This window comes from Simochromis diagramma, unplaced genomic scaffold, assembly GCF_900408965.1.
Source record: "Simochromis diagramma unplaced genomic scaffold, fSimDia1.1 OVJJ01000205.1, whole genome shotgun sequence".
In the NCBI taxonomy this organism is placed as follows: Eukaryota; Metazoa; Chordata; class Actinopteri; order Cichliformes; family Cichlidae; genus Simochromis; species Simochromis diagramma.
In genome coordinates this window covers 755217-774589 of record NW_024386782.1, presented here as the reverse complement: position 1 = coordinate 774589, position 19373 = coordinate 755217, and the positions used below count along the sequence as shown (strand labels likewise).

The 19373-nt window shown below is 37.9% G+C and overlaps 1 protein-coding gene across 1 annotated transcript in view; it reads left to right on the top strand.

Annotated features, from left to right (window-relative positions):
• Positions 1-822: 822 nt before the first annotated feature.
• tesk2 (testis associated actin remodelling kinase 2) overlaps positions 823-19373 on the top strand; it is a 32187-nt gene continuing 13636 nt past the window's right edge. Inside the window, exons 1-6 of the mRNA XM_040014707.1 lie at positions 823-1269; positions 5770-5900; positions 6012-6182; positions 6442-6555; positions 11471-11592; positions 14941-14989. Coding sequence (XP_039870641.1) covers positions 6060-6182; positions 6442-6555; positions 11471-11592; positions 14941-14989 — 408 coding nt within the window. The 5' untranslated portion in view covers positions 823-1269; positions 5770-5900; positions 6012-6059. The remainder of the gene's footprint in view (positions 1270-5769; positions 5901-6011; positions 6183-6441; positions 6556-11470; positions 11593-14940; positions 14990-19373) is intronic.

Here is a 19373-nt window from a genome sequence, read left to right as displayed (position 1 = left end):
ATATATATATATATTTATTTATTTATTTATTTATACTATGCCACTTTGCGGGCCTCACTCACCCATGTTAGTAGTCAGGGTATTTGTTATGCGGTTCAGATTCTGTTTGTTACTCTGACAGTATCAGGACACGCAGGAGTGGCTGAGATATGTTCAAACTTTACTATCGTGCGCAAATAACTACAGACCTTTTCTTTGAAAGTTATTGGAAAATGTCATCTAGAACAAATTCAGGTGTGCCGCTTGTTTCTTGATTTTTGTGAGCTGGCTTGTGCTGACTGATTTTCTCCATTAGATGAGGCTGTTTTTCCACGAGAGTACATAAAAGCTGGAGTTAAAGCACCTTGCGAGCAGAAAAAGTCATTATAAATAAGACTTATTAAATATATGGTGCTCAAGTTTGTGATTATTTTACTAGGCAATACGTGACCACACAAAATAGATCAGAAGTCTTAACGTATCACTGAATGAAATCACATGTTTTATTGGCTAATAAACCAATAAAATGTCACATTAAATGGGATGGATTTAACAGCAGCAAAAGCAGTGGGGTTGCTGGAGTTGTCAGCAAAAACTTTAAAAAACAAACTAATACAAGCTATTGGGCAATTCAAAGTACAAGTACAAAAATACTTTGAAATATAAATGAATAAGGGTGAAGTCGTTGTTATGAAATATAGGCAATGAACTTACCAAGACATTGCTGAGGGTTCCACTTATTTTTTAAAATTGTATATGATGGTACATACCGGTAGGTATATTTCTCTCATTTTAACTAACGCTCGCGCAAATTTCCGCGTGCTCATTGGCTTGTAGACGTGCCAGTCGAATGTGGGCGGGGCCAGTGGGAGTTACTTGGATGAGAGACGAAAGACGACGGAGCTGTCAAACACCAACAATCGACTGAAATATTATCCCGGGCGGTACAAAAACACGGTCATTTGGTCATTTGTGGATACAAGGACAACATAAGCAGTCTCTGAATTCATTGTGACACTTGAACCTTTGGGAATTTGGACTTTTCAATCGTCGCGACGAGAAACTTCTTGTTTGTGTGTGTTTGCAGGATCCAGGGGCTAATGTCTGTTAGCTCTCTGCTCAGCTCCAGTTTTGTTGACAAACTAGCCCGTCCGCTAGTCACGAAGCTAGCCTCGGTCCCAACCCTGCTGTTTTGGCGTTAATTGGACGTTTTCTTCAAATGGCACCTGGTAAAAGACACGAAAATGAGTTTGCACTGTTACTGCAAACACCTCTATGAAATAAAAACAGGTGAGTCAGCTGAACTCGAGGGGAACACACGCGAATGCTGACTGTTTCTTCTGTGGTTTGTTTACATTTCTGTCGCGGCCAAAAAAACACTTAAAATAACAGAAGAAATGCTGATCGAGAAGTTCATTATTTAGCATATTATTTATACTTTACAAGATACGAATCATGCTTTTTCCCCTTCACTCGTGCTGTTTATGGCTCTCAGGTATATAAAGTAGGTTTTTCCACTCCACAGTGCCTGTCCCCTCGGTTTGTTCCATTATTTCAAAACTCTGAAGAATGAGAGGTATGCATAGGCTCACGTATTCTGTAATAGATTGTGGTCAGATATGATGCTATTCTCTTTTGTTACAATTGATCTTGTTTAAATTTTTTGCATGGCTTTTTCCAGTTAGTTGGTATCTATAACTCACCAAACAAAGGGCCTATCAGATTACTGAAATGCTGAAAATTGTTTACAGAAATTATCATTAGAGACTATTATAACTTCTACATTGTGTTTGAATGTAGTGAAAACAGGTCTGTGCTTATTGCTGATCTGTGTATGCAGACTCTTACACGTTCACTCACGCCCATTTAATTCCTCTTGCTCCTCAGAGACACTAACCCTAGCTACAAACCTGTCATTAGAGCATCACTTAAGTATTTTTTTCTTTTTATTTATTGCTGACATTTTCTATTAGTCTCTGATCCACTGAAACACAGTGGCATGGTGTTCAGGCCCCCAAACTACTGTTAAAACATTTGGCCTGAGGCTGCTTTGGTGATGCCCCATCTGTTTCAGAGTAGCAACAAGCCACATTTTACAGACCCCAAGAAAAATTCTGCCTTTGAAATTTCCACCCTTTTCCTTTAGTGTGGTGTTTTTTAAGTGCACGCCTTTTGGATATGTAGGCAACAGGGTATAGTTTGGAAACAAATATAGTTATGAACTCTGTTGGTTTGCCTACATTTTCTTTTTATCATTTCCAGTGTGATAGAGGGTTATCGTATTGCTCAAAATTACAACTTTCTGTAGTATGATCTTATTTTTTTTAATTGGACTAAGTCATGTTGTAGTATGCAGCTGTGGTTGTTTTCCCCATAATTGAATTCTTTTTTTATTGCCAGGAAGTGACTCTGAATGATGTGTGTTTCATTTTTACCTAATGAGTGGGTGTTTAAATTATTACTATGGTTGTCATCATCTTTTGCATATAAAATAATCATTCTGACTGAAAATCCTTTTTTAACCACCCACTAAAGATTAGGCTTTTTCAAGTATCATGTGTGTGTCTGAAGTGTTTGTGAGAATGGGAAGTTTTTATTTAGTCAGTTAGGGCAGCTTTGACCATTAATGTGGGTGTGTGAATGCAGAAGCTCTTCTTTGTTGCTTCTCGGTTATGAATGTAGGGAGAATTTATGTTCTACTTGCTGACCTATTCTTGTCTACTCAGATACAGAATAGATGTGATGTATCTGTGTTCTTGGTCTTGGACGGAAACCCCACTGAAATTAGATAGGAACGCTTGGGCCTGGTACTTGTGGCTTGCATTTTTCTTGGCACAGCCACTTTTATTCCTGCCGTACTGTTTCTGCAAGGCATAAAATGAGGTGTCGCTGTTAGGGGGAAAAAAAACAGAAAGAGGAGGATGAAAAGCCTTTTAAGGATGTGGCTGGGACAGAGAATGATCTCAGAAATTGTCCAGTAGGAGTACAGCAACTCTCTTAAGAGTCTAGTGTCACTGCTGTTTTTAGGATCTTATGAAACCTCATCTGGGCCCAACATTGACTTTTGCATTTCTGCTTTGGTTTAATGGGCCTCTTTAGTATATTCATTTAAAACACTGCACCTGTTTTAAGCTTTTGTCATTATCCCTCTCAAACACAGAAAGGCCAGAGTACATAATGACAGTATTTATAGTATTAGCGATAATGTGAAGTCCGACTTCTACGTATGAGCTCATTGTTGGAACCCATACTTAAAGGAATCGTTTAACCACAACACCTAGTCTTTGTTTACTTTCTGTTCTTACATCAGGGAAGAAGTTGAAGTCAAATTTCCACATTGGCGCAACATTATGCAAGCGTTTCTAAAATAGCAAAAGTGGATAAGAATAAGGATGAAGTCGATGTTAAAAATACCCGTTACAATTTCCTGAAACCCAAAGTGACATCATTAGATGTCCACTTTTTGTTTATTCACTAGTTCAGAGCCTTTTTTCATATTTTGAGCTTTTTTCTTTTTTTTTTTTATGAGATCATGAGTCCACAGAGCTCAGGCTCAGGCGGAGAGAGTTCCAGAGTCTGCAATTGTTGCAAAAGCTCTGTCTACTTTGTTTGATGCACAGTCAGCAGGCCCTGATCACACGACCTCAGACACCTGATGGGGATATATTGATGTTAACGTTCTCTGATATCCCCTGGTGCTTGTCAATGCAGAGTTGATACCAGAATCTGAAATGGACTTTGAAGTTAACAGGGAGCCAGTGCAACAAAATCTTACTTTCAGCGACATACTTGCTGGGTAGTAGTTATAAAAATGTTCCTAAATGTGCTTAAAAATGTGCAGAAGAGCCAACAGGTATAACAGAAACAATAAAGAACTTGTAGGCAAGAGAAGTGGAGCATGACCTGTACTTAGAAGCAGCCACAAAAAAAGAGTCATTCAGACACATCTGAAGAGAACTAGGCCCTGATACACCTACCTACTATCTCAGCCTATCAATGTGATGGTCAACAATATGCAAAGTAGATGTCAAGTCAGAAATCAGAATCTTTATTGCCATTGTAGCAATAAAACATTGAACATTGAAAAATGAAAGTGCAACATCGTCATCCGGTACCTTTCTGTGTGGACAAGGGAAACAATAGTTTTGTTTTGCGACATCAAAAGTTTACGCCTGTGTCAGACTGTGCCCCGTGTTATTGTTTGTAGCCTTATGATTGGCCAACATTTATATACAGTTAGAATTATTGCTACCTGTTGCACCTGACATCATTTTTTTGTATTGTCATGTAGATGCAGACATCTTTAAATATGCAAGCAGAAAATCCCTAGTGGCAAAACTTGAGGTTGTGAAATATTTTTATTGACCTGAACACATTCAATCCATAAAATCAAACTCAAAAAAATCATTTTAATTTCTGACTTCCATGGATAAATGGAACAAACTCCATGCTTCTTTCATTATTACATTAACAGGTCACAAGCAATTTACTGCGTGAAAGTTATTATTTCTCACTGAACTCTGTTCTTATTTAAAGGTGTATGTTCTATTCAGCACACATAAGATGCTCAGTCGTCAGGTTAATTTTTCACTTACTGTTGAGACATAGGATCTGAAATATGTCTTCAGTGGAAATGTACAGTGAGTGGAAATTTTCTGCTTATGACCTTAGGTGAAGGAAGGCATTTTTTTGTGTACTCTTCAGCATTTATAGGGAAAGATTTATAGAGTGGCTCAACATGTTTTTATCAGCTAAAGAAATCTTCCTCTAGCATGACGTATTCTTAAGATATGAAAGCCACATTGTTTACAGGCATTTAAAGACCTTTAGCTGCAGACGTGCTTTCCTGTTCCCCTTTGTACCCTGCTGACTTTGTTTTGGATGGCAGAAAGGTCCAAGACCTGAGCTATTCCTTGGCTAATCTCCCATAATTGGACAATGGGCCCCTATTACAGCCATTTCATTTGAGCCTGTTGAGTAATATTGGCTTGTCTCGTCCCTCCTGAGACAGGACCCAGTCCAAAGTTGCATTTGCTTTTAAATACCTTTAGAATAACATGAAATTGTAACTTGCTCCTTCTTTATTGTTTAGGACTATGTGTAAGACTGCTGGTCAATAAGGAGCCATAAAATGTTCAGGGCACATTCAATACCAAAAAGTTGTAGTAAAAGTACTGAATTGACTTAAATTCAGTTTGCATAGGTCTTAAATGTGTCTTTTAGTCTCAGACATTCTCTAGACATTTTGTTTTTGTGACATGACTGCATCAAAAAGGTCTTGCTTTATATATAGATAGATAGATAGATAGATCATGTCAAAAGGACCATTTTAAATATGCAAAAATCTTTGTTAAATAGGCCTGATGACTTGAGATGGAGGATTTATGGGCCACCAAGTCTCGGCACCTGAAAATAGTGATGAAGTAAACCATGCTTGATAACATGCTTGTGAGTCACTGGAAATCCAAAGACGGAAGTTTAACAGCAAAAATGATCAGAATGTAGACTGATACCTGGAGATAAGTAGATGTTTTTTATGAAAACAATGTTTTTGTCATTTGGACACTTTGCTTAAACTCATTCAAACACTTAAAATTTTTCTTACTGTTCATTTTATGTTTCACTTAAAGTGGGAATAAATGTTAAAGCCTTAATTTGCATTTGCTTATACCTCTCATTGGCTACAATGGCTACTTCAATCAGCAGCATAGGAAAAAAAAAAAAAAAAGTCTGCCATGAAGCTTACTCATTAAATTTCTTCTTTCTTTCTTTCTTTCTTTCTTTCTACAGGTCTCTAGGGATACAACATACCTCTGTCAAACATGTGAAATCCTTATTTGGGTGAAGTTCTCAGTTACAAGCAGTGATGATTTGGATTACTTGGAAAATTCTTGGGTTCAGATTCAGAAACAGAAGTCTATGTGTGTGATATATTTTCTCCCGCAACACAAACTGTGCAAATACTGTTCTGCCGTGAAACCCTCGGCTCCGCGAAAACCAACCAGTCCACTTGTCATGCGGGTACATTACAGAAAAACACCCATAATACCCTCACTGGTACCACCGTCATTCACGTCACCATGGAACGGAATAAACGCAACTCCATTGCTGGGTTTCCTACACGACCTGAACGCCTCAATGAGGACAGAGATGATATCGGAGGGGTAGGAGTGTGTGAGATGGGAATGGCTCCACCTTTGCAGGTTGGTTTTTAGTTTAGTTTAAAATTGTTACATGTTATACACTATACAGGACTCGTGTGCACTCTACAACTCAATGTAAAGCCAGTGTAGAGCTTGGACAACAGTATAATTATAACCTGTACAGTGTTCTAGTCTGTACTTAGCTATAGATTAGTGGCTTTTTTCAGAAACTGTTTGTGACAACCTCTTCAGCCCAAACAAAGTTGTGGTATGGTCCTGCAACATGCTCATCAAACATGTCCTTTTCTGTGTTCTCCAGGTGTCTTCCCCATCATCCTACCGAGCCCTCATCAGTGCCTTCTCCTGTCTTACACGCCTTGATGACTTCTCCCGCGAGTGGATTGGCTCAGGATTTTTCTCTGATGTATTCAGGGTGTGTAGAGATCAGATATTACCTCACTCTTTTCTCAAGTTCAGTCTTTTCTTTCACTGTCTTCTCATTTTATAACCATGCCTCATTTCATAACTCAAGCAAGAGTGTCAGATTTGACCTCAGCTGAATTCTTCACCCTTGGTGCCTGACATAGTTTTATTTTGTGATTCGATTGCACTCAGTCTCATTATTAATTAGGCTCTGCTAAATGAAGCTGCAGCAGAAGAAACATTTTTTTTTTTTGGTCTGTTGTATTATCAGTCCACCATGACAGTTACAAATTTTTGCATGACTCATTGTGGTTTAGATAAGCAGTGTGACTGCTCATCTAGGAATAGAGCCCAATTGCATATATTAGAAATAAATGATGATGGCCTAATAATGTTTGACTTTGTTGGTTTTAGTATATCATCAGATGCATTCTTTGTTCGGGGTTTATTCTAAGACAGACAGTAAAGACCGATCTCTTGTTTCTAAAGGGTTAACATAGAAGACAAAGGTGACAACATTGGGGTAAAGGGTTTGTTATCTTATTCATTAAGAAAGTTAAGACTTCCTTTTATTTCACTCTATTTATCAAACTGTTAGGGGTGGGCGATAGAAACGATATAAATTTGGCCAACGATAGAGATTTTGACTATAGATTTTTGATTTTTATTGATTAGCATTCAAATATCTCAGTGAAAACAGACTATACTGCTCTATCGCGATAGCGCATGTTGATGACATAGTCAAGCTGCGCCTGTTTTGGTCGAAAGCATCACAGCGGCTACAATTATCATCTGCAAATTATGCCGGGTGACAGTCATAGCAAAGAGATGAAGCACTTTTAAAATATGGGGAAAGCCAAAAACTGCGCTTCCTCCACTTCCGTAACATTGATTCATTAATGTTGAATTCTCTCGCAGCTGTTCTGTTCCCATGTTGTTGCAGTATATTAATAACTAACCTCGTATTGTGGATGAATAATCCCAGTTGTTCTCCTTACTGAAGCTTGGCCCGTGTATAGCATCCTGCTCTGCGATTGCATTTGTCCCTGACCACCAGAATCCTTCACGTTAACTTTTATCGAGTGGAAAAAAAGTTGGCGTTCATCCTCCAGCTTCACTGTGCTAATGTTATGCTAACATAGCTGTGTCGCTAGCAGTCACGTAGCACAACATTATATACCAGGTAGTCCAACTTCAGTAACCCTGCAAACGCCACTGCTGTTTAGTTTTCTGTCTTCATTTATGTTGGAAATGGTAGCAGAGCTGTACGTTTTAATTAGTTTCAAAAATCTCTCAGTCAGAACATTGTATGTCATGTTTAGCTGGAAACTAGCGAGCTAACTTCCTGTTAACTTCTAACTCTGTTAAATGTAATAAATTCTGTTTTCATGGATGCCTGGATGTTAAACTTAATTGTTACACCTGGTAAAGCAGCAACGCTGATGATTTTATTAAAGATGAAAGAATTTAGACTGTTTTTAACTCTCAGTGTTCGTTTGACTTTGGGACCTGTGTGGACGGAGTTTTGGACCCGGATTACTCCGCGAAGCTCCTCACTACGGCAGCCGTAATGCTCTGACAATCCATCAAGCAGTGCGGCTTACCAAAGTTGTACTAAAACATTTTTTAACAGATTTCTGCACGCCAAAATCGGTTCGAGGTCAGTAAGCACAACCAGAATTCATACATAAGGCACACTCTCGATTTTTGAGAAAATTAAAGGATTTTAATTGTGCCTTATAGTGTGGAAAATACGTTATACAGAAGAAAATAATATATCACGATATATATCGTTACCGCACGTTTTTCAAATTATACCGTGATGTGGATTTTAGGCCATATCGCCCAGCCCTACAAACTATTATAATTTATTTTTCCTTGTCAGCTTTTGTGTATTGGAATTTCAACTTGGCTTTAGTGCAGGAGGATTGGCCATGTACTGGATTGTATGCAACATGAGACCTCCAGTGGAGATGACCTGCTGTGACATTTGGTTTCCATTGTGTCCTGGGTGGGCTGATTGATGATACTGCTAGTGGTGTTTGAGTGACGTGTGTGTTGTTAGGAACAGCTCAAGCTAATCCAGATTTGTATTGGAGCGAATCTAGGCATATTGTAATTGGTTTTTATTAGCCATATTAAGCTTGTAGAAAGTGCTGTTATTCAGCACTATTCTAACCCATTGTGTACTTTGTATGCCAGCTCTCAGAAACATGCCATTGTTATTGATGTAAAACCCCTGGAAGTTATTCATAACTCACAGTGCTGCAACTGGGCTAAAGAGTGGATTAAAAAAACAAAAAATAAACAAAGCAAACACCATTAATGAATGATTTTAGAGACATTTGGGGTGTGTTTCATTGAAGGGAAACAAGCATAATCACTGTGAGATAAGCATTACTCACTTTGTTTTCTATACTGCTATAGAAAATGATCAGAGCTGAGGCAAAAGAAGGAGTTTAAAGAGGAGGGACGGATTCGAGTGGATGCTGGGGTGGTGTGGAAAGACTGATGAACGGGATGTGGTGCTTCAGAAGAGGTTTTAGGTGTTTACTGAGTACAAAGGAAGGCAAGGATGAGGGCTACAGAGGAGAGGAAGAGGAGTTTGAAGAGGAGAGGGGTGTAAGGATTGGTTAGAGGTTGAGTTATTTTGGGGTGGCAGGGGCTTGGTAAAGGGTTTGAGACAGACACTAGGGTTATGGTTTCCATCTGAGAAGGGAGGTGGAAAAATGGGGAGACACTAGAGAGGAAGATGGGAGAGGGGGAAAAATGCTACCCCTACAGACTTGATGATTACTTGGGCATGATGATTTGCTGGAGCCCACAGAGGGGAGAAAAAGGGGGGGATGAGGAATAACTGCAGATGGGGGGGTGATGTGAAGAGTGAGGAATTGGGGGTCGGACGGATGTGGGGGAGGAGGCCTTTAGAGGAGTGGCCATCTGTTGTTTCTGCTGTCCTGTGGTGGGGACTGTCGGCTCTTTTAGCCATGCCCACTCCTTTGAACTTGAACAGAGACATTTTTGTTTGTGCATGTGTGAGACACAGAGAGAAGTCGATACAGAAAACTCTCACAGACTAAATTCAAGTTCATTATATTTTTTGAAGTTCTGCTTATACACGGTATATAATAGTGATCATCTTGCACTAAGTAATGAACTTGCAGTGCAGAGGAACCAGTGTTATTCTGTATACTTTCCTTTAATTGTTAATGTTGCCTGCATAATCCACATTGATTTTTGCCTGTGTTGTCAAGTCCCCATCCTACTGATGGGATATCACAGTGGCTGTGTAATGGAAGATAGCTGCTATAAGATGACATAAATTTGCCCTTTATTTATTTATTTATTTATTTATAGTGAATATAAGAGCGTTTTTGGGACTGTATACCCCCCTCCCCCAGTCTTTATTGAATCTAATCAAATGTAGCAGTTTTTAAAAAAGGAATGCACGACTAAAAGTGACCAAAACTCTTTTACTAACAAACCATGTTTATCCAGCATCCAGTATTGAGTAAGTGTCCAAAACAAACCAACATATGTGACAGGTGAACCTTTGTTCTTGTAATGGTTCATGCTTTACCAAACAAAGAATGCACAATGGCCCATACAGTAACATTGGCAGCACTGAAACCTTTTATTCACTGTGCAGTTTAAAATGATCTTTGAAGTGTTGGTTTAAGTTGCTGCAGAATAAATGATAGCATAACTGCTATACTAACGTGCCAGTTAGCAGGTCTGGTTTGCATGCGTCTATGAATAATTTTCCACAGTTAACACCTCATCTGGAGCTTATGATATTTGAATAGTTGCCTTATGTACTGAAGCTCGTCTTTCCGTAGATACAGGATTAATTTAGGCTTTTGAAATTACTTTCTTAAAAGCTTTTTAAATGCTTCTGATGGGAGGAAAGAGTTTGCATGTGTAGGTAGATAGATTTGCATACAGTGTCTTAGTCAATTGGTTCTCCTGACGTCTAGACAGGCACATTGGGGCTTTCTACCTTTAATAGTAACCACAGGAATCTGTAAAATAATCTGTGTTTCCTTCAGTAGATATTAAATATATTAAGCAAATTGAACTGCTGATATTTTAGAAAGTGTGTGTATGTGTGTGTGTTTGTATTTGCAATGGCTCCAAAGTATATCTTTAAATTTGGGATAAAAACAAACAAAATCAAAATCTGCATACACGTCTCTATTTCTTGTTACATTTGATGTTGATTAAGAAATATTTGCTTCTAAATTTTGATTCAACTTTCTTGGTTTTGACTTTTAGGCATTTAAATTCAAACATGCTACCAACATAGCACCTCTTGCTAGTCAATTGCAGTCAATGAAAAATAAATGCTAGTAGATTGTTTAAAAAAAAAAAAAAAAAAAAAAAAAAAAAAAAAAAAAAAAAGTGTACTGTACTGTTTCAAAGCTTCAACGGGAAATGTTTTAAAGTTGTCACAATCCAATGACCTGTTAGGTTTGCCGTGCTGGGATAGTCTCCAGCCAGCCATGGAGGGATTGAGTGTGATGCCACAACTATGTAACAAATCAATGGAAACTAAATCCTGACGCAGAATCATACAAAATTGATTGTGGAGCACTGACCTGACCTGACTGTTTCCTTTGTCATGGCTGGTCAGCATTGACTGACCTCATTTCACTTCTCTTTTATGTCCTGCCCTTTGTTTTTTTGGCTTCCTCTGTTTTCTTGCCTGAAGAACCAGATTTAATATATTTTTTTGGGTTATAATTGCAGAAGAGCTTGGTTGCAAGCTGTTCAAGGCCTTAACTGTTGTGCTCATTTTAGGCATTATGCAGTCATAGTTTTCTTGCTACAAGAATATAGTTAATCTGCCCTAGATATGAAGGATGAGACAGTGTTTGGTTGTATTTGACTGTAACTGAACACATTTTCATTTGACTTTTTTCCAGGTACGTCATCGAGCTTCAGACCAAGTTATGGCTCTGAAGATGAACAAGCTCAGCAGTAACAGGGCTAATATGTTGAGAGAAGTCCAGCTAATGAACCGGCTTAATCATCCAAACATACTCAGGTTAGTAATCGAATAAGAGTAATTTATTTTCCACCCAGGGCTCTTAAAGATAGATAGATAGATAAATAAATAAATAACCTTTGTTAATTGAATCTTAATTTAAAATGTTGGTTGCTTCTAAAAGCTGCATTAATTTAACTTTTAAAACAAAGCAAGCAAAATCATTATTTTGTTCCAGATAATTATTACGTTATGGTGCAGATTTTAAGAAACTCATTCTTAGTAACGATTTCAGAAACTCTAGATGATATTCAGCACAAATGACTGTGTGCAGAAAATAATTTCTACTAACACCTGCCTGTGTGATGATAAACAAAATATATTTATAGTCTTCCACCCCCTTCACCACCACTTCTCTTCTGTCATTTGCTCATGTGCTTGTGGTTGTGACCTGTTTCCTTTGGGGTTGGTTTGAAACTGTGTCAAACATAGAGCCTATTAGCAATGGATTTTCTAAGCTGCCAACTCCTGTTAGGGTTTCACCAGATGCCTGGAGGCAAGAAGCAAGGAGGGCCCTCTCTGTCACAGGGAAGGGGAAAGGCAGAAGCTGTATACAGTCATGAACATTTTCTTTTCAGTTATCTGCTGTATGATTGGCAAAGTGTCAAAAAGTTGGTGACATTTGTGGTCCTTGCTGATTTGTGTTGTCTCCATTTAACATTTTTCAGAATTAAAATAGAAATCAATGTCAAACCGTTTTAAAAGTGCAGTCGCAGTTTTGCTTTTCTTCTTCTTTTTGGACCTAGTACTAAATAAATAGTAACACGGGTAAGCATGATACCAGAGATACCTGCTAAATAGCACCAAGTAATGTAGAAATAAAGTGGCTACTGTCCTAATAGTATATTAACTTTAAGCCTTAATAAAATTCAAAGGGGTGAGATATGCACAAAAAATTGGCTACATAGTGCAGTAGTTTACATGTTTGCTTAACAAGTGAAAAGTTCCCAGTTCGATTCTAGGAGGAGACACAAATGTCTTTGGGGTTGCATCAGAAGAAGGCATCTGATGTTAAAGTCTGCCAAAACAAATGTGATCCCCTGTGAATAAGTGAGCAGCTGAAAGTAGCTTTTTTTTTTCACTCTGTGCTGTTCTTGTGAAAGGGAAAATTGGATACATGTAGCAAAGCCTGTTTTAGTTGCAAAGTTTTAACATGGAATTCTAGAGGACTTGACTTACTTTTGCAGCCTCAATTTGCCATTTAAGGAACTCTGATTTTTGGAATTTGTTTTTGGGCTTCACTTTTCAGTGCCACAGGTTGCAACTGGGTCAGAACCTAGGCATCATGATGAAATTGACTTTAAGTTCCATTTTCTTTAAGATCTAACTTCCTGTTGAAGTTAAATGCACATAATCTTTGGCCACTTTCAACTTTGAATCCATAATTACGCTGCTGTCCTGCTGACTAATTTCTCTAATGTCCTTAAAAGTCTTCTGTTTCTGTAGTGTAATGCCACTTTTCATGACTTTATTTTGTTTTGCTTTGTTTAAACATTAAGAACATTGACATAAATGGACAAAGGCCAAAACAAAACTGGAAGCTAGTAAAGATCTAAAAAAGATACATAAATATGTGAAGCCTGTGGATTTGAGCAAGGCTACCTCTGTTAATAGTTAAAGTTACTTATGTATGTATAACTTTGCATAATCATGATTTTTCCCAGTCTTTCAGTTAGTCAGTTGTTACAGTTTTCTTTGCAGCTGCCAGAAGAATCTTACACAGGTATTGGTGTTTTGGATGTACATGTCCTTTAAGGTGTATAAAATCAAACGTGCTTGTGGAATTATATAACCAATGGCTGCTGTCCCAGAAAAGTTTTAGTTTTCCACATCTAAAAAATATGAATAGTATATTTTAATTCCTCGGATTGTATTTGTTTTATGGTTCTTAAATGCAGATCTTATCCATATTTAAACCTCTTCAAATGACATCTGTGGTAAAATGCAAAGGCTATACAAATGTGTTTAACTTTAATTTTACTGCAGGAAAGTATGGAAAGTGGGTACACTTAAAACGTTGAATATGAGATGTTATTTCAATTAGAACAACTGTTTTACTATAAAATAGGTTTGTTATTTTGTCTTTGTAGTAAATATTTCACATTCTACTTTGGGCATGTGTGTGGGGGAGTGTGTGTTTACGGCCATGCACACATATGCATAAATATCTTTGTGTGTTCACGGACACACAAGCACACATCGTTTACAATGCCATCTTTGTTAAGTGTGCCTCATGGTTTGTGTGTCTGTGTGCTAACAAGCTTGCACTGAGGGGGTCATTGTTAGCTAAAGTCCAATAAGGGCCCACAGAGTTGACCTTTTCGTTTACTTCAGAATTATGAGGTCCTCAACCGAGTTTGTGAACAGTTGGTTCATGTGTTGCTCTGAACACACACACACACACACACAGACAGACACAGACACAGACAGACACACACACACACACACACACACACACACACACACACACACACACACACACACACACACACACCAACCATTAGATTTCAAGTGAAGGGGTACACAGCCCTCTCTGGGCTCAATTTATTTTATAAATACAGATGAATAAAAAGTCATCCAAAATTGAGGAAGAATGATCTGACATCATGATACATGGAGGCGGTGTTTATCCTTGATTAAAATGTTTGTCATTGTGGTAGATTTATTTATTTAGTTATTTAGTTTAATATCAGAAATCGAATTTGTCAGTGTGATTATGAAACACTGACACAACAGAAAGGGTGTTAGCATGATTGTGGTTTTGTTTATTACTATATTAAAATTTGCAGGAAAGGCAGAGGGAGAAATGGAAGGAATGCAGGTGAAGCAGCTGAGCTGTTATTATCCTGCTGTTATGAGACTGTCTGACAGTAATCACCGGTCCGGTCTTGCCTACTGGAATTTTAATCTTTTCTCAACTGTTGTTGCTGCTTTCTTCTCTTCACTCATAACAGAAAAGGTCACAAAGTATTTTAATCTATTTTTTATACACACTACATAGCAAGTGATTCTATAGTGTAATGGTTAACACATTTTCTTGGCAAGCAAAAGGCTGTTACTTTGATTCCAGCTGGAAGCACAAATGCCCTTTGGGGTTGTATGAGGAAGGGTATCTAGTGTAAAACACCTTCTGTGATAAGGGAGCAGACAACTTCTTCTAGCAAGTTATTGAACTAGTTAGAAACTGTGTTTGTGGCTTGCAAAGATAAGAACATTTGTCTGTCAGTGTCTCAACCGCATTTTTCTTTTATCAAGTCAAATTATTACACATATCTTCAATTAATCTTTGAAATGGTGCTTATAAAACATGTTTTAACAACAACATTTTTCATTGCATCTGTCTTCTAGGTTTAAAGGAGTTTGTGTCCATGAGGGTCAGCTTCATGCTCTCACAGAGGTAGGAGAACATATGCACAAACACACAATTTCACACTGAAGCTTCTGTGCACACTAATATGTGAGATCAAAGCGTGGCTGCTAATGAAAGGTCGAGCACTGGGGCACCTATGCTATAATTCTTTTTGTGTTAGTGTGGCTTGTGTGCGTTCTTGTTATTTTCAAGTGAACACCACGTAATCCATGAGCACAACACAGAAGTGCACAAGCCTGTAATTGTGGAAAACCAAGAGAACTGAATGTCCTTATTTATGTGTAACCCTTGGCCTCTGTGTGAGTAAGAGGGAGGGAGAATTTGGGCAGGCAACTAATCTAGCTTTCCAGGGAAGGTAAACGTTTGGATATCTTTGTGATTAATGTTATTTAAATTCACATAGCCCAATTTTAGAAATGTAACATTTTGGTTGCGATAGACAAAATTAGTCACAGAAAATGTCCAATAGACACATGACATATCTGAGTCTGAATGAAAGGATGAGTTGCACAGAACATTAGGTCTTATCCTCCAAATTACAAAAGAATAAACTGAGGCAGAAACAGAACCCTTGTGGCGTTTATGTTATAGTAAAGGGCCCCTTGTTACCAAGTAGCTTTGATTTTTCTCAAGTCATTCTGAATACTGAACAGTATTCTCCAACATTGCAAGTTGCTTTTTGCTTCTCATGTGTGTTTTTTGGGGTAATTTAAATAATAAATACAATGGGGTAGTTGTTGCTCGGGAGGTAGAACAGGTCATCTACTAATTTGAAAGTGGTTTGATCCCTGACTGCTTCAAAGTATCTTTGGGCAACTACTGAACCCCAAGTTGTTCAACCCCAAGTGTGAGTGCTAGATAGAAAACAGGCGTAGAAAAAAGTGCTTCTATAAATGTTAGTGAATAAGAGAAGTTGTATAAAGCTTTTTGCTTCTGTCAGTCTCAGATCTCGAGGCATTCAGACATAGATTTCTTTTTGTCTGTATTTCTGTAACAAAAGGTTTTAACAGGAGTTTATTAGCCTTGTTCTAACCCCTAACATGGAGATTACTAAATTATGAATTAATTAATTTTGAACTAGTAATGTTATGCAAACTACAACTCCTGTTTTCTTGCAACACGTGTTGCACATGTTGCAATAAAATTTGCCCTCTGCTGCTTAATGCAGTGTAAATATAGCCATATCACAGACTGCGTTTTCTGTTTGATAAGTTTTTAAAATTTTATACACACATAATCTGCCTAATGATGTGCTAATCTCAATCTACATGAACTTTCATTTATACAGATATACATCAACACTTCAGCCACTGATGAGCCAGTTCATCTCTGCAAATGATTATGTATGAATTTGCATGATATGGTCAGTTACATGTAAATGTGGGGTGATAGACATGGGCTATCTGAAGAAAGCATACACTGTTAGAGATGCTCCCGGACTCACACATATGTTCTAAATTACACTGCTGTGCTGCACAGTGAATGTGCTTATTGTAGCCTTGACAAATAGAGACTGACACCAGTTTTATAATAGAACACATCTTGAGATGCTGAATTTGCACATATGGTTGATCGTAGTTGCAAAGGGAAGTACTGCATATTGTACTATGCATACGCACTGTGGTAGGTCTTGTATTCCTTCCTTCAGCGTAAACAGATCCTGTTGTGTCGTGTCGGGGCCAAGCTGTGTGCTCTGACTCTGGTAACAGGCTCATGGCGTTTTGTTACCTGACCCCCGCTATGTGGCTGTGCTCAGAGGAAGAGGAGAATGAAGTTACTGCATGGCCTCAAGCTGCTTCAGTAACACTGACTGACACGCAGACACAAGCACATCCCATGTTAGCACATATGTTAGCTTGAAACTGAAACACTGAAGTGCTGTTAGCATTCAAGAGAGCAAAAGTTGAAAATGATAGATTTGATTTTATTATTGTTTCATGCACAGAAAATAAGTCCAGCATGAAAGAGCTTATAAGACACAAATAGCAGAAGAAAGAAGAAAAGAAAAAGGAGAAAATTAAATGGTGTTGGAAAAGCACCATAACTCACAACTGCTAAATAAATAATCCAGTCTGATGTCTTCTCCAGGGTTTAGATATAAAGGCATCCAGTTAATAAACAACCTTTTCATTCTGTCAGTGCACAAAAACATGTCTGGATTTTTAACAGACGTTTCATTAAATAAAGTCGTTCTTAACTCGTCTAAATAAGAATAATCCAGGAGAACACTGAAGAGTACAACCTGCACACCTCCCTTGTATTAATTCTAAAACTTAAATTTTTTTTAGCATTTTTTTCCCTTCTTGTTTCAAAGATTGGCTTTGAATGGTCTATAGCATATGATAGAATTAAAACCTTCTTCCCCATTTAGGTATGGAAACCCTTGAGATGTTTTTTAATCTTTATTACATTATGATGATCTGCTCTTTATAAATGTGCCTGATAGTAACTAGATAAGGTATACCTGTACATAATTATGCGTTATGTTTTGTTATTAGCTTTGCAAATTGTGCACACATCATTGCTGTTTGTCTTCAAACTTTCCTGTTGGATTCTTTCTATATAGAACTTTCCCCTCCTGGTTCCCTCTTACGTCTGCGCATACACGTGTATCAGGAAGGCTTTTGCGTTTATATATTTGATAAATGTTTCTCCACAGAGCAAGAACAGAATCAGACAAAAACTTTTAAATTTGTCTGTTTTTCCTGGAAGTATATAAAGAAGGGCCTGAAATTCTCAGAACTGGTTACGGTGGAGGATTTGAAGTCAATTTTAAAGGATCAGGAAAATGCTACTCTTGCTTAATATAATTTCTCCTCGATTTGCACTGAAATTGGTTTTAACCTTCATATTTTATTAAATATGTTTTGGACATTGTGCTGTGCGCTGTCCTCTTGGCCAGGGTCCTCCTGAAATAGTATCTTTGACCTGCATAAATATATATAGGCTATAATAAAGGGTATAATGTAGGATAAATATAGGATATAATAAAAGGAATCGTTGCATGATGTGGGTATTTGGCATCTGCACTGGATTACTGTTTCACAGGCAAGTTATCCTTTGAAGACTTAGCACAATGTACAGTGATCTAGACCTCAAAGACTTGCTCTGCTTCTGCTCAGCTTCATTTTAATGCATCTTATATGAACTGCTTCTGCAATCGTAATCTGGGCTAATGGTAAGTCATGACCCATGCCAGGATTATTCTGCTGTTTGAAGCTGCTCCCGGCAGAAAACAAGAACTCTTTGTTTGAGTCTTTCCAGGTTTTTTTAACCTGAAACACAGACAGTCCTCCAGAACTGTTGTGACCAGCCATATGTTTCTTATTTTCTCAGCTCACTGCATCTTAAATGATCATACTCAGTACTTGCATGGCCCAAACGTGCCATGTTTAATGATCAGTTTGGTGCATCAGTACTTCCATAAACAAGATGAGGTAAATTCCGGGAAATACACAATGCATGAGTGAGAGGCTTTTTAAAATATAGCTTTACTTCCACTTTACTGCTTTTAGTTTACACGACAGGTGCACTCTTCTGTAAAATCGTGTGATTTGCTTTTCTGACTAGGCATACTTTGTGCGTATTCTGTTGGTGTGATTATAAACTGTGCGAAGCAGGGAAGTTGGATTAGTCTTTTTTTTTTTTTTTTTTTTTTTTTTAATTGACTGCACTTGGGATTTCTCCTGTTGTGTTTCTCTGTTTGGAAACTCCAATCAGGCATAGACAACAGATGTTGAACTCTGTGGCTACTGAGGAATTTACTGGACAAATACTGTAATCCTCTGACATCTTGAAGCGGTGTGCGCATGTGTGTCACAGTATATCTGAGGGTAAAAGACCGCAGGCAGCTCAATATTTTGGGTCCAATCGTCCAGTTGCTTGAAATCCACAAACATCCAAAGGCACAAAAAGCACCTCTGCTGATCCCCTGTAGAAATTGAGAAAGACCGTAGTCCGGTACATGGAATTATCAGCTGTGGAGGTTAAGACAAACATTTCAGCAAACTTATGTGAAGAATATTGTTGGTAGTCACTGATGACAGGACACAGTTTTTACATATTTTTGCAAAATAATTTGCATTCTTTATTCATTTTTTTTCCCTTCAGTTTTACGTGATGTGGATTTGTAGGTTGGCCTATCTAATTTATGTTGGGCTTTGGAATCTAAACCTTTATGACACTTAACCCTGAAATGATCTGGCTAATATTCAGTTTCAGATTCAGCTTGATTGGTATTAATCTGACTAGAAGCCCAGTTTATTTATTGCATTAAGAAGTAGAGTACAGTTTCAGCTCTCATTGCTCTAATTCAACTCCTGTCAGTCATAGAGTAACCACAGTTAAACCCGAGCAACTCCTTATCTCATCTCTCACAGTTTTAACTACAGTTGTTTTTGATATGTGACAG